The sequence below is a fragment of the Drosophila mojavensis genome, unplaced genomic scaffold (genome assembly GCF_018153725.1).
Source record: "Drosophila mojavensis isolate 15081-1352.22 unplaced genomic scaffold, ASM1815372v1 contig_231, whole genome shotgun sequence".
In the NCBI taxonomy this organism is placed as follows: domain Eukaryota; kingdom Metazoa; phylum Arthropoda; class Insecta; order Diptera; family Drosophilidae; genus Drosophila; species Drosophila mojavensis.
In genome coordinates this window covers 5,033,984-5,061,088 of record NW_025318772.1, presented here as the reverse complement: position 1 = coordinate 5,061,088, position 27,105 = coordinate 5,033,984, and the positions used below count along the sequence as shown (strand labels likewise).

Sequence of the window (27,105 nt, the reverse complement as noted above, 5' to 3'; positions counted from 1 at the left end):
GTCAAGGCGAGCGCACGGCCAGCCGGAGCAACTATCAACAACAGCAGCAGCAGCAGCAACATTAGCAGCAGCAGCAACTGCATCAAACTCTTCAAACTTATATAACGACCGATTAGCCTGACGGTTACTTTAGTTATTCGGTCAACTCTAGACGGTCAAGTTCGCCACTAAACACGGCTGGATCGCAAGAAAAAAAATTTAAAAAATTAAATCGAAAAAGATAATAAAATAAATTGAATTTAAAACACGCACTAATGCAGGCACATATTCGCCAGGAAGTGTGTCTGAACTTACAAGTGCAATTGTAACATCAAAAAATCCTAACTAAAGCAAAAGTGAGCAAAGTGAACCAAATTGTGTGAGAGTTAACAAAGAAACAAATCAAGCAGTACGCCGTTTATTGCAAAATAAATAAACATATAAATAACAAAACAGAATTATTGTCAAATATCTCAAGGATATTTTTCGCTGGTGACTTTTGACAAGCTGCAAGAATTCTTGCAAATATCAAGTGAGTGCCTCTATATCCATCATTATACATTTATGTGTGTCTAAATATTCCTATGAGATCTCTATGGATGATTGGAAGAAATTTATTCATTTGATAGTGAATTTATTAATTTAAATGAAATATAAGTTTGGTACTGTGATTATTAACACGAAGTATAATTCATATCCGTTTTAAAGAATAACTGAAGAACTTGAAAGCTGATCTATATTTTTTAAATCCATATAAATAATTTTCTTTGGCAATGTATGCAAAATATTCTTATTTCAAGTGAATGATAAGTATTCTACACGTTTATATGATTACTGTTCGTAAGATATCTAATATGATCTACAAACTGTTATTTTTTCTGAAGATCACTGAAGACTATATAGTATATAGACGACTTGCACATTGATCTACATTGAACCATTAAACATAAAACTGAAAATATTTAGTTAATTTGTAATTAAATTCAGTTATATAAATCAACAGGTCGAAAGTTCATCTAATGCAAATCTTATAAATTAGCTCCTCTTGAAACTTATAACAAAAGTATTTCAAATAACATATAGAAGCCCCTTCCAAACACTTTTATAGCAGCCACAGGTTCATGTTGTCTTTAGGAATTCCGATAGCCTTGCCAATGCTAAAGTTGCCCTTGAGTAGAGCAGCATTTTCATGCCAATTATCAGCTCATCTTAGAGCACCCTCTGGATAATTACGTATATGGCATATAGATAATCTTGATGTTCTCAGGGCTCTATAATTAATGTAACACAGGCAGCGGCCAATTAAAATAATTTAGACCTGTGCGATTTTGATGTGGTGTGAAATCTGCAATGAAATGTGTCAAAATGCTAGAGCTTGTCTCTCGTCTTTGGTGCGAGAGATGTGCACAGACCACCAGCCGAAATGATGCATTGAATGTCAGATTGAAGCAGCTACTGTCTTAGCTAGGGTTCCATTACCATTACACTATTACCCAGTGCTTGCCACTGTCATGAAGATGCCACCACAACAGCAGCAACAACAGCAACAACAACAACAACAGTAGCAACAACCTGCGTTGGTATTTAAATTTGCTCACATAATTGCACTGGCCATGACTGGGCTGAGCCGCAATCGCAGTTGCTGCCGGAGTTGGAGCTAGAGCTGGAGTTGGAGTTGGAGTTGGAGAGCCAAGACTAGAGTCGCATCATCGTCATGATGACATGACAGTTACAACACAAAACCGATGGGTAATCTTATCTGCCGGGTGGGTTGGCTCTTGGCTGTTAGCTATTTGCTGGGTTCCTGGGTTAGCCGGCTGCCTAGCCTAGCTGCCTAGCTGGCTAGCTGCCTAGCTGGCTGGGTTGCCTGCCTGGCAGCTATTAATTTACGCAACCTGCCAGTCGCTGTTGATTAGACGAAGCGTGCGCTTTAATTGCCGCCAAATGGGCAAATCTGCAACACGCTCTTTGCTGGGCTCTCGGCTTGCAATTTGTCATGTGCATTTAATATTTGCCCAGCTCAAAGGCCCAAAGGCCCCCCCGATGTAGCCGACATAGTGCAAAACAATTTGCGTTTGTTTGTCCAGCTTGTTTGTTGCAGTTAGCGTTGATTAGCGTGCAGAGAGGCTCAATCGCAGTGCAGGTTTCATTGCAATTACGGCTAGAGCAACAGTTGCAGCAACGGCAGCAGCAGCAACAGTTGCAGCTGCGCTTTCTTGCGGTGGGCAGTGGCACGCCTCTTGGGCAGCATTTAACGCAGCAGCTGTCAGTCAGCAAAACAATTTCAAATGTCTAAGCATACACGCACACACATGCGCATTAGAATGGACCCACCGCATTTGGGCGTTCTGCTGTGAAATTGAACGATTTGACATTTGGCGCAAGTCTTCCTTCTGCATCGATTCACCGAGAGAGAGACGGCTTCTTGGACTTCTTGGTTTTTCTGAAACCGCTTCTCAATAATAATTCTGACATTCTGTAATTTACTTTTGCGGCTGCTGTGGGGCTGCTGTCGCCAAGCAACTAATAATGCTCATAATGACAATCGACGGGCTAATCAAGTTGTCGTCAAAGAAATCGCCATCGATTCTGTGTAAGAGCCACAAAATAGTGAAGCGTACGGTGTACGGCAATTGTCATGATTGATCAAATTATGTTGCGAAAACCGCTTCCGTTTCAGTTTATAAAAGAAAATTGATTGAGTCGCCGGCCGTGAGGGAAAAAGAAGCAGCCAATCGCCAATCGTTGCGATCTTCACTTGGCTAATGCTGCCAATGGACATACTTCTTTTATCTACTTGAGGTTTTTGTTTATTTTCATTTTTTTTGTTAATCATTTATTGCGGCTCTTGAGTTCTCGTTTGCTTACCGTTTGCCTCGTTTGACGTGCGCCCAGTTTCCGTTTCGTTTATTCAAATAGTTGGCCAAGTTTTAGGTCAGCTGATACAACGGTCGCTGTTTTCTTTGGCAATTAGCAATGTCTGTCAACAATGGATGCCAGGGATCTAACTGTTCAGATTGGGGCAATCTCTTGAATGTTTGTCGCCAAATGGGTTAATGCTAATTTCGGCTATGGCCCAGGGCCAGCTATTTTTCGGTAGTTGCTAATTTATGCCCAAGTAGCCAATAGTGGGAACAATTTTGATAGATGGTAAATTGCTAGACGATACGAAATTGCGGCTCATTTATATGCAAAAACTTTCGTTTCGCTCAGGAAGCGGATCAGACAACAATTTTACTCGGGTCTATGATGCAAGTGAAAGCCAGGAAGCTGGAAACAGTTCAATGAACACTCAGCATAGATGATTGAGAATTCCCAAAGGGTTTCGGCTCGTTGACAGAGCGCAGCCTAAAGCCGATAAATCATGATTATGCTCGAGTAACTGTATTTTGTGTATGATTCATAAGTCAAGTATGCAAAATGCATGGCCCCCAATGAGGTCACGAGGGTTCGTTGCCGCCGCTTCAGGCAAATCAGATGGTCCGGCCGTGAAGCCAACCCACATTTCAGCTGTCATCCCAGACACGGAGCAGCCAGGCAGGCAGGCAGCAGCTGGAGCTGTGAAGCTGTAAGTGGGGCTGAGACTGAAACTGAGACTCTTGCTGAAACTAAAACTGCTTGTTTGCCACTTGATTGGCTGGCTTCGCTTTCATTGCCAAATGTCTGCAGGAGCTGCAGCTTCACTTGCTCGGCTTGACATGCAGTTTGGCTAATTCGTCCAGAAGTGCTGCCCGAAATAATTTGCGGCTGTGTGAAAGTATTTTTCGTTTGTTTGCGTATATCAGCATTTTGGCTTTGGCTTTCGTTTTGCCATTGCTCTCAAGTATAGTATTTTAATTGAATATTAATTGAAAAATAAAAGTTTTGCCAGCAACAGCAGCAGCAGTAGCAGCATCTGCACAGCTGGCGGCCAAATACAAATACAAATACAAATACAAATACCATATATCCAGGCTCATATCTGGATGCTGCTTTCAAGAGTTTCACTTTTCAAATATCAATGAACTTTTGCCAGCTGAACTTCTCCCCGGGCAGACTTACACACAATGGCAGCTGTGCCGCCTCCAAAACGCCCAAAACTCAACGGCAGTGACACAAGCAGCATCACGACAATTTTGTTTGGGCAGAAGCTGCTGCAGCCGCCGACAGAAATTACAAAGAAATAATCGTTGAAGAATTTGACTTTCGCTTGTTGGTCCTCGCTGCAGCCGGGCCATAAATAAAAAGGCCCCCCTAAAAGATTTGTGATTGTCGCCGATTAAATGCGCGAAAAGTTTCCAGCAAAAATAAAAAAAAAAATAAAAACGCTTTGGGTGCAACTCACAATTGCCACGACGCGGCATTGGCATTGGCCAATGTGGAAGGAGGAAGCATGGATTAATGGTAATAATGATGCCCAGTCGTTTGTATTTGCTTAAACTTTGACATTTGCCAGCTGCAGCCGCATATATCGCCTCGGATTGCCGACGAAAAAGAAAAAGTCCAGTCAGGATAGCATGTGAATTTAGCAAACACTTGGGCAGACTTGGAAAAGACAAAACCTGCTCAAAATGTTAATTTACTAAAAGCTCAGGTTAAATAAAATAAATTGAAGCTGAGCAGAATAAGATATGATATTGAGAGGGATATATTCAACATATAATTACCTTTTACAGCTCTTAGCTTATATATATAAATGTATAAGCAGAGTAAATTTTCCCTTGGCAACATTTTTTATCTGTATCTAAGTGGCATATTCAAAACTGGTAGCAACCATTTATATTTAACCTCTGGCTCATATTTTGGCTTGGCTTGGCTTGGGTAGCCCCCAACAAAAAGGTTTTACCTCTTTCAATGACATTCAATTTCGCTTTCAAAAAGCTGACTCTTTTTTTTTTTTTTTTTTTTGCGCTTTTTATTAAATTGACAATAATCCAATAAACGTTAAATGCGCCTGGGTCGTGACAAAAATTCGATGCCGCGGCGTGAAAGCGCCAGCTACAGACAGTGATTCGAGCTCCAAGTTCTCCCGCCTGCCCCCAGCTCTGGTGCAGCTCCCCTAGCCACCTCGCCACCCTGCTACACCTCTATCGCGCTGATGGTATTGCATTTAGGCGCTGTTAACATTTTGACATCGACGCGTTCCATTAGAAACTTCTCTGGCGAGTGACCCCCGAGAGCACATTAATAGGCTCGATTTTTATATACATTTAGGCGCAGCGTTTAGCTGCTGCTCCGCTGGGCCGTTAGTTGGAGCTGCTGCTTCTTCTTTCCGATTGCCGCTTGGAATTCGGCTGGCGTCGCCGGCTGCTCGTGGCTGGGCTGGGGCAGCTGCTGGCAACGTGCCAGCCGCTTGAGACTTCTATTTGTATTGTGGTCTGCTTTGCGGTACCCATGCATGTTGGCACTTGGCCGCCTTTACGACTTTGGCTTTGAGTTTGGCTTTCAGCCACACAACGCACAAGTATTTTTTTTCTCTATGTTTGCGCCTCATTCTACGCCCATTCAATGGCATTTTTTAAGTAGTCTTCCAGTTTTTTATTATTATTTCTTTTTTTGACCTTAATAGAAAGTGTTACAGTTCAATGTTTGTCGCTTCCGTTGCTGCAAGCTTTCAGTTGATTTTAACAAGCAGATGGCTTGGCTAGAAGACAATCTACAGTCGGATCCGAGAGCTGCAAGAACACGTGTATGCAGACCTTTTATTTGCCCGGGAAAAACTCTCTTACTTTTCCCAAAGATATAGTTCTGTGTGTCAGGAGTATATAAGCTATAGAAGACTATTATATCTCTCCTTTCCCAGCGGCCTTTTGCATTATATACAGGGTATATAATCACGCTCAGCGCCTCAGCTGGGACTTTGATGTGTCTATCAGAAAAGCAAAAGTGCAAATCTTGTTGAAGACAGCTCGTTAGAATGCCCGACACTCGATTTTGGTCAATTTGCATTTGGAAGCACAGAAAGAAAGTGGCTAAAAATAAACTGAGAAAAAAAAACCCAAGCAAAGCACAGAAAAGAAATAAAATAATAAAAAGGTTAAGAAAACACTAAAATCATGGGAGACATTCGAATTGCTAACGGCGCGTGCGTTGCATCTTTAATTGTATATATTTTAAGTTATTTAGCTCGATTGAGCTGGGCGAGTTGGCCAAGTGAAACTGGCTATATGTATAAGCCAATGTGCAGAGTCCTCGAGACTTTAAGTTGCAAATGTGTTAAAATTGGCAGCCTTTTAAGGCAAGTGGCAGTCGCTGCTGCTGCTGCCGCTGCTGCTGCTGTTGGCCATATTTAATTTCGTTATTTATAAGCAAATTTGTTGCGCTGAGTTATGCCCCGACCAAAGCCTAGCGACACCGTCGACTAGGTCAACTTTCGCTAGCATGGAATGCGAAATGCAACAACAGCAGCAACAGCAAAAACGAAGCTACAACTGCTGCTGCAGCAACAGCAACAACAACAACAACAACAACAGCAGCAGCAACAGCAACAGCAACAACATTTGCAACAAACAGCGACATTGCCAGCCAATAATAAAGCAAAAGAAGTGCTCTGGCTGACTGACATTGTCTGACTTGGCTGACTTTGGCTTGACTTGGCTGAGATGCTGCCACAGGGAGCTAATAATACGCCAGTCGGGCCTTTTTTGTCCGGCACGAACTCAAAAGCGGGTTTGCTTGAATTTCTTTACCTGCTTCGTTTAAATAGTTGCAAATAAATTGTGTGGGTAGCGACGAGAGATGTGCCACAGCAACAGCAACAGCAACAACAATTGCAACAGCAACAGCATCTGCAACAGCAGCAAGTAAATTACTTCAATGTCACCTGCTGATGATTCAAAGTTGAGATAAGCGCTCTAAAAGAAAGAACCTCGTCGTCGTCGTCACCGACGCTGTCTTTGGCTCCGTCGTCGACGTCGTCGTCGTCGTCGTCGTCATGACGGATATTTTCAGCATTGCAATTGCCTTAAGTTTTCTCTTATAATGAAATTATCGCTGCATCTCATTGTTTGACTGTTGTTGTTCTGGTTGTTGTTGTTGTTGTTGTTGCTTCAACGTTGTACCATCTGAGATTTTGTCTGTTGCAGCAGTGGTAAAATTATTTATTTAGTTCTCGTTTTCACGTTAAACGTTGTCACACTAAACTCAATTGCTGAACTACAGATGCCTATCGTCAGCCGGGCCACTGATAAGGCCAGACACTGAAAAACCTCATTGCCCCGCACTCTCCCACATTGTTTTGTGCCCCTCGCTGTCGTTTTCTTTTCTTCGTGCAGCTGAAAAATCTTAAGTGGGTCTCTGGCCCAGAACGTAGCAACCGAACTCGTACTCTAACTGACTTCCAGCTAATATTTATACAATTTTCATTTGTTTGCTTACAGATCACACAGCAAACATAAACGAATTCTCTGTTACGGCGTCGTAGTGGGGAGCATTAGATTCCAGCTACGTCTATTTGGCCAACACTAACAATAGCTAAGGTATGTGTAGAGCAAAGATAAAAGGTTATGCTAAGTTCAAAATATAAGAAGCAAACGATAAGAAGCAAATGCTCAAATTTCCCCAAAAGCAAAACTCATTTGCATTATGCAACGGATATTAAGCCAGTAAACGCGTAACGCAAGTCTATTTTATGCCTGTCCATAAACTGTTAATTAATCCTTCATTTACAGCTATGGTATAAGACGTCAAAGATACTGAGACAAACAACATATAAATAAAAAAAATAAAAAAATAACAAATATTAATTACAAAGGCAATGAATAACAGTAAACGTATCTATTAAATGATTAACTTATCCATTCATTCAATATGATGCACTATGTCCAGACGGATTGAGAAAAAGTTCAACGCTAATGATCCTCCAGAGTTTTATGATCAATAACAACTTACTCTAAAAGTCGTTCTGCTAACATTTAATAGTCGGCTGTTAACCATTTTTATGTTATCCCATAAAAATTTAACAATTTGCCAAGCTCACATTAATAAAGAAAGGTGAGCTGACCCGCAGGCATAGCTCAAAGCTGGTCTAGTACACACACACACACACTCACACACACTTACACACCCACCTTGAGACTAATCCCAAATGCAAATTGAGATCTGAGCAGATGCCAGACAAGCTGGTAATTCAAGCTCAGCTCCAAACGTTTTTAGCCAATCTGTGGGCCATCGATAATGTTTATTAAATGCAAACAAAGTGAAATCCGTTTTGGTTAACTTCTTTATTCAGACAGGAAATGTTTGCCGGCTGCTTCTAGTGCTGCTGCTGTTGCTGCTGCTGCTGCAGTTGCTGCATCTGCCACGGCATCTTGCAGCATTCCAGCTGGCTGCATTGCCTGGTGCATATCATCGACCCAGTTTTAGCATTTTCCTAGCCAAGCAGCGTGCTAACTGGGCGCTGAGCACAGTGTTTAGTTAACTAGAAAATAATTTGGCGTGGGTTGCTCTCAGATACAGATACAAGAGCAACAAACAAGAACTGAAGCAGCCATCGCTGCTGCTGCTGCTGCTGCCAGAAACTAAAATAATCTCCTTTAAAACTATTTCATATACCCTGTAGCTAACAACAAAAGGGGCATAATCGGATTGTGCAAATTTATGCAACAGACAGAGAAAAATCGAATTTATTGTGTGAGAAATAAAGAAACATCGACTGAGACTGAGATAATAGAGCATATGCTGGATATAACTAAAAGTTTCATTATTCAATTCAATTATTAAACCCATTTCACGAGTCTACAAAAATAAATATATATATTTTATATATATATAAGGATTGATAAGTTAAATTTATTCACTTAAGAAGTCAATTTCACAATAATACTGAAATAAATTGATATTTTCTAGTTATATATAGAATGAGGCAAACTACAAAAATATATAGTAGATATATGGTATATCATATTGTAGGCTATGTTTCGGTCGATCATTGTCTCAGTTACCTGGCCAACGTTGTTATTGTTGCCAGCTCATATTTCACACAATTCGCACACAAACACTGAATAAATTAGCGTGCTATATAAACAATATATATATATATAGAAGGCGAGGCGTAATTGTGCAATGAATATCAACAGAAATGGAGAACTCGGAGGCCGGCTATAGAAACTGCAGCTATAGAAACTGGAGGCATGCTGGAGCCTCTGCCTCTTGGTGAAGATTGCATGCGCCTTCAAAGCCGTTTGCTGCTGTCCCACTTGTGTGCGGCCTTCGATGGTTTAGCTGGCTGGCTGGCTGTTGGTGCTCCAGAGCTGCTGTCTCGTATTCCACAATAAACGGCACGCAGAGCAGTGACTTTAATATTTATTGCGTTTTAAGAGACGCATTGAGAACGGTGGCTTTTGGTGCCCAGAAATGGGCAACAGTTGCCTGCTGCTGGCTGCCTCCTTCCTATTGCCTATTGCCTATTGCCTGTTGCCTGCTGCCTGCCAGTTGGCCATAAATCTCAGCCAAGTTGGCTTTTTATGTGCAAATTATTTAATGAGTGCTGCACTTTTGCGGGCTACTGAAATTGGGCTACTGGCCATTTTTGGACAAAGTGTTTTCTGTCTGCTGTTCTAGTTGGCCAAATTGTTACGCTTTTGACCAAGACATTTATCTTCTTCTTCCGCTGGCAACACCTGAGGCGGAAGTGCGAAGATAAAATTAAAAAAAAAAGAAGAAAAAATATCAGCTTCGACTGATATATTGATTTTGATTGCTGCTGAGAGACAGAGGGAGAGAGAGAGGAAGGGGGCGATGGCTGTGACGTGTGTACATGTATATAATGATGGCAAATAAATCAACAGAGATTGCCTGGAATCTGGAATTTCTGTGAGCGTTAGCCACGTCGTCGTCGTCGTTGTCGTCGTCATCATCCTCGTCGTCGGCATCTTTTGTGTGGCATGCTGCGCCTGCATTTCCTGCGTCGCGTTGCCAATGCCAACAAATTAGCGCAACGGCGACGGCAAAGGCAAAATCATAAGGCTAAATCCCCAGTCAGAACGGCAGACTATAGAGCCGGCAGGCAACAGCTGGCATTGCGCATAGCACTCGGCACTCGGCACTCAGTCTATCAATCAGTCAATGCAACTGGCTAACAAACAAATGCAAGAGCTTTTGTTGCTATTGCAGTCGCTGCGCTGGCTTTTTACCTGTTTGGCGAGGCCAATCTTAATGTTTGTGCAGCCAAGTGGATGCGAACATAGAAAAACTTGTTGCACTTCTTGTTTGAGCTGCCGAACGCCGCTTAACCCATCGAATGTCACAAAAAAAACCAGCAACAGCAACAAAATTAAACAAATACCAAATATATATATATATATATATATATATATATGTATATATTTATTTTTGTTGTCAAATTCCAGCTGTTTGGGCTATAATTGATCTGAAGCTCAGCAAATGCTCAATCTGAAAGTTGGAGCTATGCATCTGTTTATACAACAAAATGTTTGCTCTTAGCCAAGACTTAGAGCTCGAGTGGTGTCCAGAGACAGAAGAGCCCCAGCAAGTGTACTCTACTCAAGATTACTTCACTGCCAGATACCACCTGTTCAAAGTTCTAGTATTTACATGCATTTCTACACACACGCACAGAAACACACACACGCACACACATTTGTTTGCCTTCTTTATTGATGCAGCAGGCATGTAAACAAAAACTTTCTTGTTTCCTCAAAAATTCGTTTAGAACTTTCCAAAATTTTAATTTGATCGAAGCAAATTGCTGACTTTTATTCAAATATTCACATAATATTTATTCATTTCTAAAATTCTATCCATTTTTTGTTAATGCTTTTAAAATCTGACAACTAGCTGCTAATAGCTGCTCAAATGAATTATTATCTTGTTTGCATATTTATTTCTGAAATGCCTTTGATTTGTACATGAGCAGGATTCTTGGCTGTCGAATGACCGAATGTCTAAGACCGAAAATAAAAATACTTGTATGCAGTTTGAAAGTTTTGTCGCCTGTTTGTTTTGTTATTGACTCTTTTTTTTCGTATTTCGTTTTTCGTTTTTGTGTGCATCTGCCATGCCATGCAATGCGATGCCATGCCATGCCATGCTTTTGGCCAGGTTGGGACCAGTTGAAAATGGGTTAATGGCACATTCTAATGGTCGGGCCAGGAAAGTAGGCAGGCCGTCATTTGAGCTAACAAATTTATTAGTCAGCTCGTATGCAGCTACTCAGGCTCAGTGCTATGAGTGTTCGGCGTTGAGAATATTGTTGGCCATGAATATTGCGCTCAAATTGGCTTAAATGCCAAGCGTTGGCAATTAGCTGCGCAGCCGGTGGGTGGGTGGTACAGTGCAACAGTTTACAGTTAGTTTGCGCCATGTTGACAGTTACGTGCACCGCTGCTCAGCTCAGCAGCCACCTGCCACCGTTGCCACCGAAGCAGTGGCGTTGCATAAATTAGCCAACAATGTGGAGCACCGTGAGGCAACCGCATTATTGTGGTGCTTCTGTGTTGCGGGCGGTGGTGCTGCCGCTGCCACAATTCACAGCCTTTTGTACTTGCGTAATGCATTTTCACGCAATTTATAACAGTTTGCAGAATTGGGTCAGCAACAGCAACAGGTGGCCGCCCAAAGAAATGGGCTTATAAATGCATTTGCATTTGATTGAGTCGTGAATTGGCAACGCACACACACACACACACACACACACACACATATACATGGCAGAAGCAGCCATAAATCTTGAACTGTGGGAGTTGCCACCCGTTTCGGTCGTTCTGAAAAACATTTATGACTGCAGCTTTGCCGCTTCGACCTGGTTTCGACAGCATCATTTCCAGAAACCGGAGCCAGCTGCTGCGCCCGTTGCTGCGGCTGCGGCTGCGGCTGCGACTGCGGCTGCAGCTGATGATGATGCGGCTTTGGCGTGCGCTTTTCAATTTGTTAGCCGCCGTTTCCTTCTTCTATTAGCTTTTTTTATGCATTTATGTGTGTGTGTGTGTGCGGTATTTGGATTTATGTGTGCTGTCAGCTTTTCGGCTTTTCTAAGCTTTATGAATTTTACTTTTAGGCCAAGAATTTCAGAGCCGCAACAACTAATTATACGACACGTGCTAAGCCACTGCGCCACAGCCGCCAATTATAAATTGCATACAGTTAAGAAATTATAAAAACCACACACACATACACACACACACATATACAGCAGACTATTTTGCCAACAGTTTCCATTTAATTTGCCTGATAGCCGCTAGCTAGCTGTCAGCTTTCTAACTATACTTAATGATGTTTGATTTGCGCCAGTTTTCTAGAATTTTTAATTGTGCTTAAACGTTTTTTATTGACGCAAAATAGCGCTCAAGTAGAATTCGATGCCATGACGAACGAAAGTGTCAGTGAAACAACGGCCAGACACAAGCGAAAAAACTAGGCTGCAACTTTCATAAATGTGACCAAAGACGACGACGGCGACGACGACCCCGACCTCCAGCCCAAGGGCCAAGCTAAAGGAAAGCGAAAAGTGTGTGGCACACGCTGCACGGCGATACGAGTTGAAGGAATGCAGGCCATAGAACCGCTGAAGAGACCGTTGTCATAAAGTTCTCTGTCACGTAGTTCAAATAAAATGTGTTTTTATGGCGCGATTAGTGCTGGATTTTATGCTGCCTAAAGCATATCACAAACAACAACAACAGCTACAATAACGCATGACAAGAGCAACAAAAAGTGAAAAGAATGTCAAGTGTTAATTGCCTACCTATGAACGTGTCGCCGCAGTCTTCCCTGTCTTGGCTGTCTTTGCTGTCTGGGCGGCTGATGAAGATTAAGTTGTAGCCAGTGTCTTTTTATGGGTTTGTAAGTGTTATGTTTATGGGCATGCGACTCGAACATGAGCAAACCAGCAGCATCTCTCGGCATTTTGTATGTCATTGCATTATAAATGATCATAAATGTTTTACAAATGGTAAACACAATTAGCCTGGCCAATTGGGCATAAGAAATGAAGGGAATACCTGTAAATATATGTGAAAAGATTAATCTTCAAGGCATATTTATAGAGGAGGTGTATAAATGGTATGCACTTCTAACAAAAAACAAAAACAGAAAAGGAAAACCATTAGGCCTAGTAAATAAAATGGCCGCACTAAACTGCAGTAAAACTGTCTAAAGAGGATTTCTTTCAGCTGCGCAGGTATTAACAAATGATGGGCTAATGGAAATATGCTTTATGGATTCATTCACTCAAATGATCTGCGCAATAATTCAGCTTTTTATTATGTGCATTATCAGTCAAGCAATGCGATAAAGAATGCTGAGAAAAACAATAAAACACATCACTTAACTGTTTATCATCAACTCATTCATCTTGGAGAAACCCACTGGAACTAGCTGGAAAGATTCGAGTATTTAATGTGCATACGAAATTGATTTGCAAGCAACGCCCCAAAGGCGCTTTCAATTTTTAATTAACATTAAATTGATGTCAAATGCTAATTGACTTTTAAGCCATCAAAATCAGGCATTCAATATATATTGTGAACAATAAAAACTACACTCTCCCCAGGGCAAACACAATTGCAGCCAAACGAACCCAATATGAGATATTGGGCAAAGGCTGCAAGTCCACGATAATAAATGGAAGCCTTTGTGATGCGCTGAAAAATGCACGGTCAGGCCGTGCTGCAAAAGGAAGCAGCATATTAGCAGAGCTGAACGGACCGGACCGGAGCGCTGCTGCATTCAAGTCGGCGGCATTATCATAAACTAAATATAGCAGCAAATATCAATTTGATTGGGCGCGGGGAATGCTGCGGTCTAGCCGGCAGCAGCAAATTGAGTGCAGTGCAGCAGTGCAGCAATGAGGCAGTGCAGCAGTGAGGCAGTGTGCATTGTTTGTGGCAAGTACCGTTGAGACCGTTGAAAAGTCTGGAGCAGTTCACGTGCATGTCCGGCTGCTGGCCAGTGATAAATTATCACTGTTGGCTGGCCATTAGTTTTCGGAAATGTACGAGGTGAGCAAAAAGCTGGCCACAGTGGCCCGCGTGCAGTCAGCGGGCCGTGTTACCAATTCACTTGACGCTAAAACTTATTGCCGGCAATGAGAATGCGCTTTACCCAGGGCCAGCGGCAGCCCAGGCCAGGCCAGGCCAGGCCAACTCGAGCCGGGCCGGGCCAGAGCAGGACAGGACGGGGCTATGGCCATGACCATGGCCATTGCCGAGGCGTTGGCGTTTATTATGCAAATATTTCAGCTTTAAGTTGCGCGAGGTAAATTAATATGCTGGGCCGATTTACCTGTTGGCTTTGACTTTGCTTTGCTTTGGCTTCGCCTCGCTTGGCTACACAATGTCGCATTCATTTAACGGCACTTGGCTGATTGTTATTTAAAGTTCAGTTCATAACAATTGTTGCAGTTGGCTGTTGCTGTTGCTGTTGCTGTTGCTAGCTGGCCGTTGCAATTTATTGCTTTGCATAGTTAACAACTTGATTGGTAGCGCTGGGCACTTGGCTGACATTGAAATGTAGGCCTGCCATTGATGCCCGCCAATGATTGTCCTCCATCGCTGTTGTCTCTCGTTGTCGTTGAGATGTTGCAGTTGTCATGCTACATAAGTGGACTCCAGCTGTTAGCTGTTGTTGTTGCAGTTGCAGTTGCTGTTGCTGTTGCTGTTGCTGTTTTCTGTTCGCTGTTCACTGTTCGCTGTTGTTGCATAACTAACAATGTATGCATCGCATAAATACATAGCGCGATTGGCCAGCAACAACAACTATTCAACTGAGCCAGCTAAGCTAACGGGAGCCCCACACAAATGTGCCTGACATGCAAAAGAATTTTAAAAATTCGCTGCGATTATGCGGGGCAAGGCAGAGGCAGAAGCCGAGAGAGAGAGAGAGAGAGAGGGAGTGAGAGATGCAGAACGGGTCCCCATTTAGCAATGCAAATGGCGCTGTTTAGCTTATAGATAATGTCATTCACAATACAAGAAACTATCGCAAATATGGTTAAAGAACTCGAACATGTTTGCCACGGCGGAACTCAATTTCGGATGCTCCATTGATAAGAGACAATCGTTGAGTAAGACAGTTAACATGCAAAAACAATTAGTGAGTGCGTTTAAGCATGCTCTGCATAATTAAAGACCTTTTGATTTGTTGAGCACGCACAAGTTCGCTGCCAAAGTCATTTGTTTTAATGGTCCAGTCCAATTTCATTTGATAGGCCTTGCGGCCTGCAAACTCTAATTGAATTTCCATTTAAATGAGTTCGACTTGCTGTCCGGGCTTGCAAAAAGAGTAATGGATGGAATAATGGCCTAAAATGGGTTAGTGGAGGTACAAAATCCATTCACAACACAATTGCAACGAGGCCGAAATCAAATATCAATCAGATCAAGTTCGCTGCCTAAGTCTTTTGTTTGTGCGAATCAAATGATTTCAGACTGAAGCAAAGACCATTAGCCAAGCAACCCTTCACTTATGATTATCTATAAAGTTAGACGATTCGCCCAAGTTCTTTGGCCAGCACACATAACCCATCAAATAGGCCGAGTGTATCATGGGGCTCTTGGGCAGCCATCGACATTGAACCCCACCCCAAATGAAAGACCTGTTTGCATCATGATTGATAGATGCGCCGAATCGAATCCGTTGCTGGCAGCCACCGGCTCCCAAGGCGAGCGGCTTGTTAACGTTCAATTAATGAAATTGATAGACATATCTATGGAAAAGCATCCAGAATCCAGATACGCAAGATCCAAAACAGCCGAAATGTTAAGCCCAATATTACGTGAATGTTAATTAAAATGTTTTTGTTTTTGTTTTGTTTTTTCGCCTCGTTGGGGACTTTGATATGGTCACTCAAATGGAAATTCGTAATATGCGGCAAGGCCTCCGGTGTCCGGACCGAAGCGGCGGCAACCGCAAGATTCGATTCTAACCGCATGCCACACACATGCCGCATGCGTGTGTACCGTTCGTTTCTTAGTTTTCATACAACTATTATTATTATTATTTTTTTGTTTTTTGTTTTTAGTTTTTCCTTGTGTCTATGTTGTTTTTGTTTCTCGTCTTGGCCATGCCCGCTTTTCGGAGCGCTCGGTCAATGGCTCATTATATTTGTGGGTTAGCAGGTGATGCCAACAACAATGAAACTTTTACAAATCTTTCTGCCCAAAATATAAGTGCTGCCAGTGGGCTATTAAAAGCGTGTCGGTCGATGGGACGCCGCTTGGCTGGCAGCCCATAATTAGCATAAATTCATTCATAGAACTAATTGCAAGTGGAAGTGAGTGTTCCCGTAATGAACCGGGTGCCAGCTGAGTTTTACCAAAAGCCGCAGCCCGCACATTTTTCCCTATTTCTTTTCTGTTTCTCTCTCTCTCTCTCTCTCTCTCTCTCGCTCCCTCTATGAAGATTTTCCAGTTAAGTGTGTGTGTGTGTACTGTGTGTGTTACAGTACTGGTCTTAAGGTATGTTATTAACTTAACGGTACTCGCCGCTGTTATTTGGCTTTTCATAATTTATGTGTGAGCGCGGCAGGCGGCGCACTTGTTTTGCATGCCACGCCGCTAGATGGCGCATCGAACGCACCCCCGTAATTAATTATGTAACACAGCAACATAATCTTGAAATTCTAGTAAAACATCTTTCTCACGCCACCCCCTTATTAACAGATGCTGGTGCTGTTGTTGTTGTTGTTGTTGTTGTTGCTGTTGTTAACCGTGTCGATTGCCTGTTGCAAATAATGAGCAGAGATTATCTCACAGCTGCTGCTGCCGGTGCCGGCTTCAGGCGTCTTACTCAACTTTTTTTGTGGCTCTTTGTTTTTCACTTAGCTCACACACACATGTACAGCTGGCCGTTAGCTGAGCGCTGGCCATAAAACTGAAGACATTCCAAGGTTTAACAACATGCATATATATACATACATGCTGCAAGCATTTGCTGTTGCCGAGCAATCAGAGCAAACGTTTCACTTTCACGCAGCTGGGATTTGCCAAAGCTAACGACAGTCATAAAAACAATAAAAGACTCACAAAAAATATTGTGGATTGCCAGCGCTTTAATGAACACTTGCATAAGCGTGAAAGCCGCAAGCAACTGAATAGCCAAGGAACTCGATGAAGCTCCAGTTTAAGAATTTTTTTTTATTAGAAATCTGCCGGTGCATTCATTGTGTTGCCGAATGCGTTTTATATAGTCGTAAAATGTTTTGAATTTGTGGCGGGTGAAAATTGTGTCTCACAGCTTGATATCATTTCCGAACGCCTACACGCAGACTCCCCCGCGTGCGCTCGATGCTCTCGTTGCGGGTCAAAGCGATTCTCAGCCTTTCCCAGGCGTCAACACATTTCACACATTTCAACTTGCCCGCGGCAATGGCAACAGCAACAGCAACGGCGGCGGCGGCCTTAAACATTTCTTTTTATTGTTGTACAATAACAAGCACAAACATTGCTAGCCAGCTGTTGCTTTAATTAAACTCTGTAAGACCTTACAAGCCAAGCAATTAATGCCTGCACACACTCACTCGCTCTACGTGCAACATGTGCCAGCAACAGGCAGGAAGAGCAGCAAAATAAAATAAAAATAAAAATAAAAATAAAAAAAATAATATCAAATCAGAAAAAGTGCCGTTTGCCCAGCGTAGTTGTCGTTGTTGTTGTTGCTCTGCTGCACTGCATGCCGCATAGCTGCCTAATATGCAACAACTTATAAAATGCACAACAGGAATTACATAAATTACGCGTAACGTGAAATTAGTTAGTCTAATTAACATTTTGCCAATTGGCCCCTCCCCAACCAGCCAGCCAACCAGCCAACTAATCCGCTTTGCTCTCCGCTTTTGTTGGCTCTCTTCTAGGCAAAATGTTTCTACGCCGCTGCACTTTTCTGTTGTTGCTCTGCCTAATTGCGAGTGACGCCAACGCCGTGCGCAAAACGAAGCGTCCTGTCAAGCCGGCCAAGCAGACAATTCCACGCACCAATGTGACGCCACCGCCTGCAGCATTGGCTGCCACAACGAGCAGCAGCAGCAGCAGTAGCACCAGCACCAGCAGCAGCTCCACCTCAACAACAACCACCACGAGCGAACAGATCGCCGAGGCGGTCCCAGCCCCACTGACCAGCAGCACCAACAGCGCGATTAGCAACAGCGAGCTGCCCAAGCCGCTGCTGCCACAAACTGATGCACAGCCGGAGCCCAAGACGGATAAGGCGCCCGAAACGGAAGAGGAGTGCGATCCAGATATGATTGGCTTCGAGATAATTACCGGGTAAGTGTCATAAGCCCAAACATGCTAAGACTTTCCCAAACCCCATTTGCATTACTTTTCACATTTATTTATATAGCAATCGGGGGTCCGGCGATGCTAATAAACCCTATTCAAGTCTGGGGCTTTCGGTCAATTAGCCAATTTGCATAGAACTGAAGCTCAACGGCGGCCAGCGCTAATGCTGTTTGGCTTCAAGTAGGTGGGGGGTCGACAGGGGGCGTGCCATGACGGCGAAACGAGGCTTATCTAATCGCATGGTGTGTTTCGATGTCAGGCAATACACAAAGCACACAAAGCACACAAGAGCTCGCCGACATCAGCTGCTTATGAGCTTTCTTTCGTCGGGGCCGCGGCTGGCGCTGACAGCAGCAAGTTCGTTGCCTGAGTCTTTTGTTTAGGGGCCAGCTCATGAGCCAGTTATGCGGGGGCACCATGACGTTACATTTGGCTACACTTTCAGTTTTCTTTTCGGCACGCACAACCTGTTATTGACTAATCAAATTGGATTAGACGAACTTATGGATTAATCAATTTAAATTAATGTTTACACCTTGGATACTTACGGAACCATAAACTATGGGATAGTCTGATTAGTGTAGGGTATGAAGCAGACATTATAATACAAATAGATGTTAATCTTCTTTGTAATAGCCCAAACAGAAATTCAGCTGTCGCTTTCTTCACCTGCTTGGCTCGTAGTTACACCATAATTTCATTTCAAGCTTAATGAAAAAAGTACAATAAAATCGTGTTTTTTTTCTGTGTCTTGTAGCTACGTGTTGTCGGCACCGTCGAAGATGTTGGATACCCTACCCGGCACGCTGATGCTCACGGACTGTTTGGAGGCCTGCCAGAGCAATGAGTCCTGCAGTTCTGTCAACTATGAAACCGGCTTGTGTGTGCTGTTCAAGACGACCGCCGATAAATTGCCAGGTGAGTTAGAAAGTGTGAGAATCTGAATCTGCTGAGTCTGTGCTCGCACAACTGTTGCCGTTGCAGCTGCCGTTTTGTGTGCCAAAGAAAGTTCAATAATTTAGTTGGCCGCTCGTTCATTCAATTATTGAGTTCTAGTTCGTGGTGGCCAAGCCGCTGGCGCATAAATCACCAGCGTCAGCTTCAGTGCGAAACACGCCTTTGGTTTTACGCATGATTCGGCAGGTAGGCAGGCAGGCAGGCAAACAGGCGGGGCAAGCGACAGACGAGGACAGACGAGGACAGACAACGGACGACAGAAGACAGACGGCGGCTCCAACTTGGCCTGGGCCCAAGCAAACTAGATTTTGCCTATTCTGCAAACTGGCTTCTGGCATTGGCGTTGCGCTAACGCATAATTTCAGGCCAGCCTTGTCGCTGTTACTGTTGCCGTTGCCGTTGCCGTTGCAGTTGCAGTTGTCGTTGCTGTTGCCGTTGCCGTTGCATTTGCTGCTGCTGCGTTTCTCAACGCCTGTTACTTTGTAGTGAAGGGGCGTGTGCGTAAAACGCATCGCACGCACCACACGCACCACCTGCACCACACACGCACACACTACTAACACCATTTAATGCTTTTGGCTTGTCTGTTTTGCAGGTTCACTTTCGCGCTCACAATTTCCGGTTTTCACGATCTACGCACAGAAATCGTGTTTGGGCGTGCGTCCTTGCTCCAAGGCCTGGTGCATTGATCGCGTTCAAGGTTACCGCCTACCCGAACATGTCAAATCTAGTCAGACGGTGCTGTCGCGCCGCGACTGCTTGGAGCTCTGCCTGGGCGAAACGGAATTTACATGCCGGTAAGTCAGCCCGAAGATGAGCCGTCAGCTGTTCGACTAACCATTGCATAATCAACTATACAAGTTCATCCAGTTATGTTTATTAGGAAACATGGTATCGCGTTACGATAGGTGTAACTAGGCTGCTAAATGGACACCTACAAAACTGAGAACTGGTTCATTGCAGATAGCAGTGCATTGATTTCCGATATACAAAAAAAAAAAAAAATGACTAGAAGAGTCAGCCAAATAGTGTTAGATTCTCTTTTGAGATTATGTCTAGTGTATCTCGTTTCGCTGCAATAGAGAACTCTTGATCGTAAATTGTGCAGAGCATTTAGATAAGAAGAACGGGTTTCACACCATCCGTGGCCTTGAATAGATTATAGTGTCACGATGAAATTGAAAGATAATAATCTATATTTAGCTAACAGAAGAAACACTTGCATATTCAAATTAACCAGATTGAAAAACTCCTCAGTAATCGAATAGTTAGGAGAGAAACCCTGTAAGGCCCTTAGTTTTCATGAAAACAAATAAGGAAACTATTAGAATACTAATAGAACTAGTTTGGACTGAACGCAAGATCTTCGCATCAGATAAAACAAATTGCATCAAATAACATATCTAAGCGAATTAATTCCATAGCAGCAGCCGCATTATAACCTAGCACATATAACTACAGCTTACAGATAAATCTTCCCTTGCTTCGATAGCTATCTATGTTGCTCTATTCTACACACTGTACCTAATGCTATATCTTCACATTCTTTCTTTATCTCCGCCTTTCTGAACAAAAAACCTTCAACCTATTCTACTGCCTGTCACAATGCGCACATCTCTGCCGCTCATAACTCTTGCCTTGTGCAGCTCTGCGAACTTCTATCGCCACTCTGGACTGTGTGAGCTCTCAGACATGGATCGCATCACGCTATCGGCCGGCAACAGTGTGGAGGCCTATGAAGGCGCCGACTATCTGGAGAATAATTGCGCTGAGGAGCCCAGCAAGCTATGCGAATTCAAGCGCATCTCGGGCAAGATTCTGAAGACAGTTGATTCCGTTTATCAGGACATTAACACCATTGATGAATGTCGCGATCTGTGCCTCAACTCGCCCTACAGGTAAAGCCAACGCACTTAGCGAGCAAATGAATAGTTCTCACAGTTGCCACTTCGACAGATGCCACTCGTATGACTACAATGACACTGGCGACATGGTCTGCCGTCTGTCGCATCACAGTCGCGCCACGCTGACGGACGTGATGGATCCCTATCTGGATGTGCCCGAGGCAGCCACCTATGAGCTGTCCGCCTGCTACAATGTGTCTATCGAGTGCCGTTCCGGTGAGATGATCACAAAGATACGCACCTCCAAGCTGTTCGACGGCAAGGTCTATGCCAAGGGGGCACCAAAGTCGTGCTCGGTGAGCGTCGACAAATCGCTGGAGTTCGATTTCCGTATGGGCTACAATGATCTAGAGTGCAATGTGCGCCAGAGCGCCTATGGTCGTTATATGAACGATATTGTCATACAGCATCACTCAATGATTGTCACCTCCTCCGATCTGGGTCTGGCTGTCAGCTGTCAGTACGATCTGACCAACAAGACGGTGCTGAACGATGTGGACTTGGGTGTCACTGGCGAGATCGAGTCGTCGCTCAGCGAGGAGATAACCATCGATTCACCGAATGTCGTCATGAAGATCACGTCACGCGATGGCAGCGATATGAAGCGCATCGCCGAGGTCGGTGATCCCCTGGCGCTCCGTTTCGAGATCGTTGAGCAGAACAGTCCGTATGAGATATTTGTGCGCGAGCTGGTCGCCATGGATGGCTCGGACAGCGCCGAGATTACGCTGATTGATGCTAATGGCTGCCCCACCGATCAATACATCATGGGCACCATACAGAAGCTCTCGCACAATCGCAAGGTGCTGCTCTCCCAGTTCGATGCGTTCAAGTTCCCATCCAGCGAGGTGGTACAGTTCCGCGCCCTGGTAACGCCCTGCATTCCACGCTGCGAGCCCGTCATTTGCGATAGCGACGATGGCGCCAGCGGCGAGCTGAAGTCCCTCGTCTCGTATGGCCGCAGGAAGCGCTCCGTTGTGAATGGCACCGATGGTGGTAAGTATTGATCAGCCGCGCTGGCTGAATTTCGGCTTCTGGCCGTGGCTCATTACGCTGCTAACTGCTTGCAAATTCACAGTCGAGTTCATGGTCAGCACACGCCAGCAACGCGAACGCCGCGATGTCGGCTCAACCCCGGTCGATGATAACATACTGCTCGTGCAGTCCATACAAATCACAGACAAGTTTGGCTTCCAGGCCGAGGATGGTAGCGACGCCAGCCAGAGCTCGGGCGAGCCCCACGAGAAGGCCTACGCGGGCGTTGCCCAGGACAAGCTCACTTGTCTTAATGGCTATGGTAAGTTTGGCTCCCTCTGTGAAAATGCCCAATCAAGAGCGAATCAAAACATTCAAAGTTGATGCTGCTGCTGCTCCTGCTGCTCCTGCAGCAACAGCACGCTGATTTGCATAGACAAGGCGGAGAACGTTGTTGACGTCGTGTTGCCGCAGCCAGCGGGTGGCGGATGGCTGCAACTGAGGATGCGAATGCGTTGCACCAAGCCAGCCAGCAGCCATCTGTCCGCCTGCCAGTTGCCTGCTGCGTCGTGAGCCAGCGGCTTGTTTTGCCCATTGTTGGCTGCTCGCTAATTTTGATAATGAATCAATTTTTCATCATTGCCACTGACGACTGCATGAGAAATAAATTGGATTCTCTAGCTATGTGGCTCATGTCCAGAATATGTACCGCACTCTGCCAGCAAGTTATGATGCAGATGCAGATGCTAATGCCGATGCAGATGCCGATGTTGTTGTTGTTGCTGTTGCTGTTGCTGACGCCGACTCACGACCAGGTCACTAGTTCAATAAGATGTGCCGCGCCAGCAGCTGTGCAGGATGAGATGCTGCTGTGCTGCAGTGGCTGCAGCTGCTGCTGTTTCTGCTGTTGCTGCTGCTGCTGCTGCATTACTGCACGCCTTATTTTCGTGCGGCGCGAAAACTTTGCACAGTTAGCCAAGCCCCTCGCCTCCGCCGCCCCCTTGGCCGTAGACCACGGCAGTTGTCATTGTGGAGCTTTGTAGAGCAATTGCCATGCGCGTTCGACATGGCGCATTAATAACAAATGCAGCGTTGAAGCGTTAAATTTACAGCTTGTTAGCCAGCAGCTGCAGGTCCAGCAGCGGCTGATGCTGCTGCTGCGGCTGATCCAGGTTCATTTGGTCCCCAGATACAGCAGCAGCGGCAGCCACATCAATTTCTGTTGCAATTACGCGCTGCACCGCAAAGCGAAGCGCGTCGAGCTCATTGGCCGCAATTAGAGCAACGGTTTTCTCCTCAGTTAAAGCTCATTTGCCACACACATGGAAGATGGAGGAACAGAGCGTGAGCAGAGCGTGCATCAGTCCGGTGCGTGTGGCATGTGGCATGTGGCAATCAATCTAGCGGCAAAGCTCCAGCTCCAGCTCCAGCTCCAGCTCTATCTCCATAATTTATACAAATTTATTTGAATTATGCATTTTTTCATAACTCTATGGCAGCATTGTTGCCTGTAATCTAGCTGCCCATAACTATAATCTCAGCCATAAGCCTAAACTGATCAACTTCCAAGACTGCAATTTGAAGTTTATAGAACACGTCAATTATTTTCTAGAAATTTGTTTTGTTTAAGTTATTACATTTAATTAGGGTTAATGTGGCACCAGCCAATCACTCTGAGGCTCCACACAAATTTTGAGAGAAAATTCTAAAACAGTTATGAATATTATGCAGCTACTTTCTTAAGTAATTAATTAACAAAAGAAAGACAAATTTTTGTGTGGTGTTTAGAAAGTTGATCATTATATCTTATACACATGCTAAAAGGCATAAACGAAATGAGTTGAAAGCTAATCAATATAGTTATCAAATTATGTGATATTTTGTTAATCGCGCAACTTTCTTAGTGCTTACAATTCCCTCTTCAATAATCCGAATCATTATACAGTACACTTTTGATATACTCATCAAAATTCTCAAAGAAACTGTTCTAATTTCAGACAATGCAATGCATTAGATCGCATCACTTTCATTTAATGTCCCTTTTCCTGTTCGGTTTCATTCACTTTCACATCGAATAATATCTAATGTTCGCTTCTTCAATATGTGCCCAATCAAGTTTTACTCGCTTTCATCTCAGATGCAACATGATGCACATCCGATTTGTGCACTGGTTCCCATAGTGTTAAAAGCCAAAAACAAGAAGAAGATGATAAAACGCAACAGCAACTGCAACACGAACAGCAACAACAACAGCAACAAGAACAACAACATCCACAATTGCAACTACGTGCTAATGCTGTTCATTGTTCTAAGTTGTTGTTTGTATTTATTGCTATTGTTCGTCGATTTTGAGTCTATTTTCAAATTGTTTACCCTTTGATTGCCGTTGTGGCTGCCCCCTCAGCGTTTATCATAATTGTAATAATTTCGCTGTGCGGGTCATACGCACCGTCAGCCAAAAAGAGACGCAGTTCATGGGGGCTGATAGAGTGAGAAAGAGAGAGAGAGATAGACAAACAGATAAAGGCAAACCAAGCACATAAATAAAAGCTCAAGTGCGTGCGCTTTGTTATTGAAACTCGTTAAAGTCATTGCCAACAGACCACGACAACGACAACAACGACAACAACAGCAACAGCAGCAACAGCAGCAACAACAACAGCCAAAACAGTGTTGTTATTTGTTGTTGCTCTTGTAGGTTTGGGTTAGTTTTGGTTGTTTGTTGGTTTTAAGCCGTCGGCGCTTACTTTTTATGGCCATTTGATGTACAACAGCAACAGCAACAATAACAACAACACAGAATGCATATGTAAGCTATAATCTGTGATAGTCATCAGCCAAGCCATCGTCGTAACCATCATCACCGTCATCATCGTCATCATCATCATCATCATCATCATCATCATCGTCGTTGCTCTTAAATTCTGAAAAATTCGTGAACTGGACGACAACGCATGCGAGCTAAGCGAACGGTTTGCTCTGCACTTTGGCGGCACTTTCACCCGATTTCTACCATTGGCATTGGCATTTCGAATTTCCTCTGTCCATTGGCCGTTGGTTTTTAATCTACCAATCTACCATCTCCGGTCTCTCGTTGGCGGCTTATTTATGTGGCATGTTGCACACAGTTGAGTGTAGAACCAAGTGCATGCCCCGCGTGTAGGAGCATGAAAAGTGAAGATCGACTCGAAACCAAAAAGTTGAAATAAAAAAAAAAAATGATATTTATAAATATATGTGTGTATGTATATATATATGTACATATATACTTATATATATGGGAGAGAAATATGCAACTCATGCACTAAATTGTCGCTGCTTTATTTTCTCATTGTGTTGTGGTTGTAGCTATTGTTGTTGTTGTTGTTGTTGTTGTTGTTGCTGTTGCTGTTGATCTTCAACTTGTTGGCATCAAAGTTGGTCACTTGGTCGGTCATTGGTTTAGCCCCAAGGCAACTGGCGCGAGTGAACTGGGTCAAGCGGCACACACTTTTGTTTTCTTTGATAACTAAGTAAGTTGGTTTCGTTGTTCGCTTCCTTGTTGCTGCACAGGTTCCTCATTATCGGCCATTCGCTCTTCTTTATGGTCTTCCTGTTTTGATAAGCATGCCGTTAATCCAAATCCAGTTTCATGCTCTAATCTCTTTCGCCCTCTGCTTCGCCGTCTCTTTACAGGTCTGATCTTTGCCGGCTCGCTGTTTCTGCTCGCCCAGCTGAGCATCTTTGGCATTTGGAAGACCGTGCAGCGACGCACACGCAAGGAGCGCTATCTGTATCAGCAGGACCCCACGCCCACCATCACATACGGTGCGCCCACAATACTGTATGGCCCGCCCCCGGCAGCCGCGAGCAGCATGGCCGGCGCGTCGCATGCGAACAGCGCCAAGGACACGCTGAGCAAATTGTACGACAGCGGCATAAACGGACGCTATGGTCAACAGTACTAAGACGGGTATCGGATAGCTCTCACAGTTAGCTGGGAACAAACGCAATATGCCTCGAAAGCTTCAAAAGATTCGATGAGACTTGAATAGCACATATATATCTATGGTCGCCAAGCAGCGATGCATGAAAATCATTTGAAAAATTCATAGTTTAATTCTACGTAAAAACAAAAGAAAGGAGAACAAGAATAAGAAACGAAAAATTAGCATAAGCTTAATTTAGTTAATACGTAATTTTAATGAGAAGAAAAAAATCACGTATTGAGACGATTGCAATTCGAATGCGCGCTTTAAAATGCCCTGGAAGATATATCTATATAAATATACAAAAATATCTATATATATCTGTATTCCAGCATTTTAAAACTGCGCATTCAAAAAAAGAAACAGAAAAAGAAAAACTTAAATTACTTAGCATCAAAAATTGTAGAAAATTTTTAGCGCAAATTAGGCTAATTTTTTTTTAAACAAGAAACTTAAAATATTTATATCTGTGTGTAGTGTAAATCTCTGGCATGCGAGTATCTAAAGTCTAAGTCTATAACTGAGGCAAACATTGAAGTGCATTTATAACTATTACCCCACTATTTTATTTATTGATTGTATTATTTATTGATGCTTCGAGCGGCTTTATACGTTTTAGGAGGCGCAGCCACCACATTTCCAGCAGATTTGCCAAATAATTTTGTATCAAAATGTTTGTGTCAAATTTCTTGCAATTCGGCGGCGCTTCAAACTTCTCGAATCAACTATATTTATTGTACTTAACTTACTATTTATTGCTAATTTATTTATTGCTAATTGCTAATTGCCAATTGCCAATCGCTAATTTATTGCCGAGCCGCAGAGAGGTGCTAAGTTATTAGGTGCTTAGCATGGGACTACACATCACAGCAAGACATCAGCAAGTAAAGGCTAAAGTTTAAGGATCATAATTTAAAATTTAAAGAGAACCATTCATACACATGAATTATACACGTTTGCTAAACAAATTGTACTGATTAAGTAATGCAATGAACTCTACACATAATAAACTCTATAAATATCTATAAATGACAAAAATGTTTTTAATTAATTGTTGGGAAATTTATAAGTACTAAAGCTGATATGCCATCATATGGTATATGGGGA

The 27,105-nt window shown here is 43.5% G+C and overlaps 1 protein-coding gene across 2 annotated transcripts; it reads left to right on the top strand.

The window, feature by feature from the left end:
- On the top strand, nucleotides 1–27,030 carry LOC6574997. Of its 2 annotated transcripts, XM_002000985.4 has the most exons (9): nucleotides 1–511; nucleotides 7,338–7,436; nucleotides 17,768–18,179; nucleotides 18,952–19,112; nucleotides 19,747–19,948; nucleotides 20,798–21,049; nucleotides 21,108–22,051; nucleotides 22,134–22,352; nucleotides 25,706–27,030. In XM_002000985.4, exons 3-9 carry the CDS (start codon nucleotides 17,773–17,775, stop codon nucleotides 25,975–25,977), a joined length of 2,457 nt encoding a protein of 818 aa, XP_002001021.1. In that variant the 5' UTR covers nucleotides 1–511; nucleotides 7,338–7,436; nucleotides 17,768–17,772; the 3' UTR covers nucleotides 25,978–27,030. The 2 variants fall into 2 exon arrangements, with proteins under 2 accessions (XP_002001021.1, XP_043863962.1); XM_044008027.1 differs by lacking the exon at nucleotides 7,338–7,436.
- The last annotated feature ends 75 nt before the right edge of the window (nucleotides 27,031–27,105 follow it).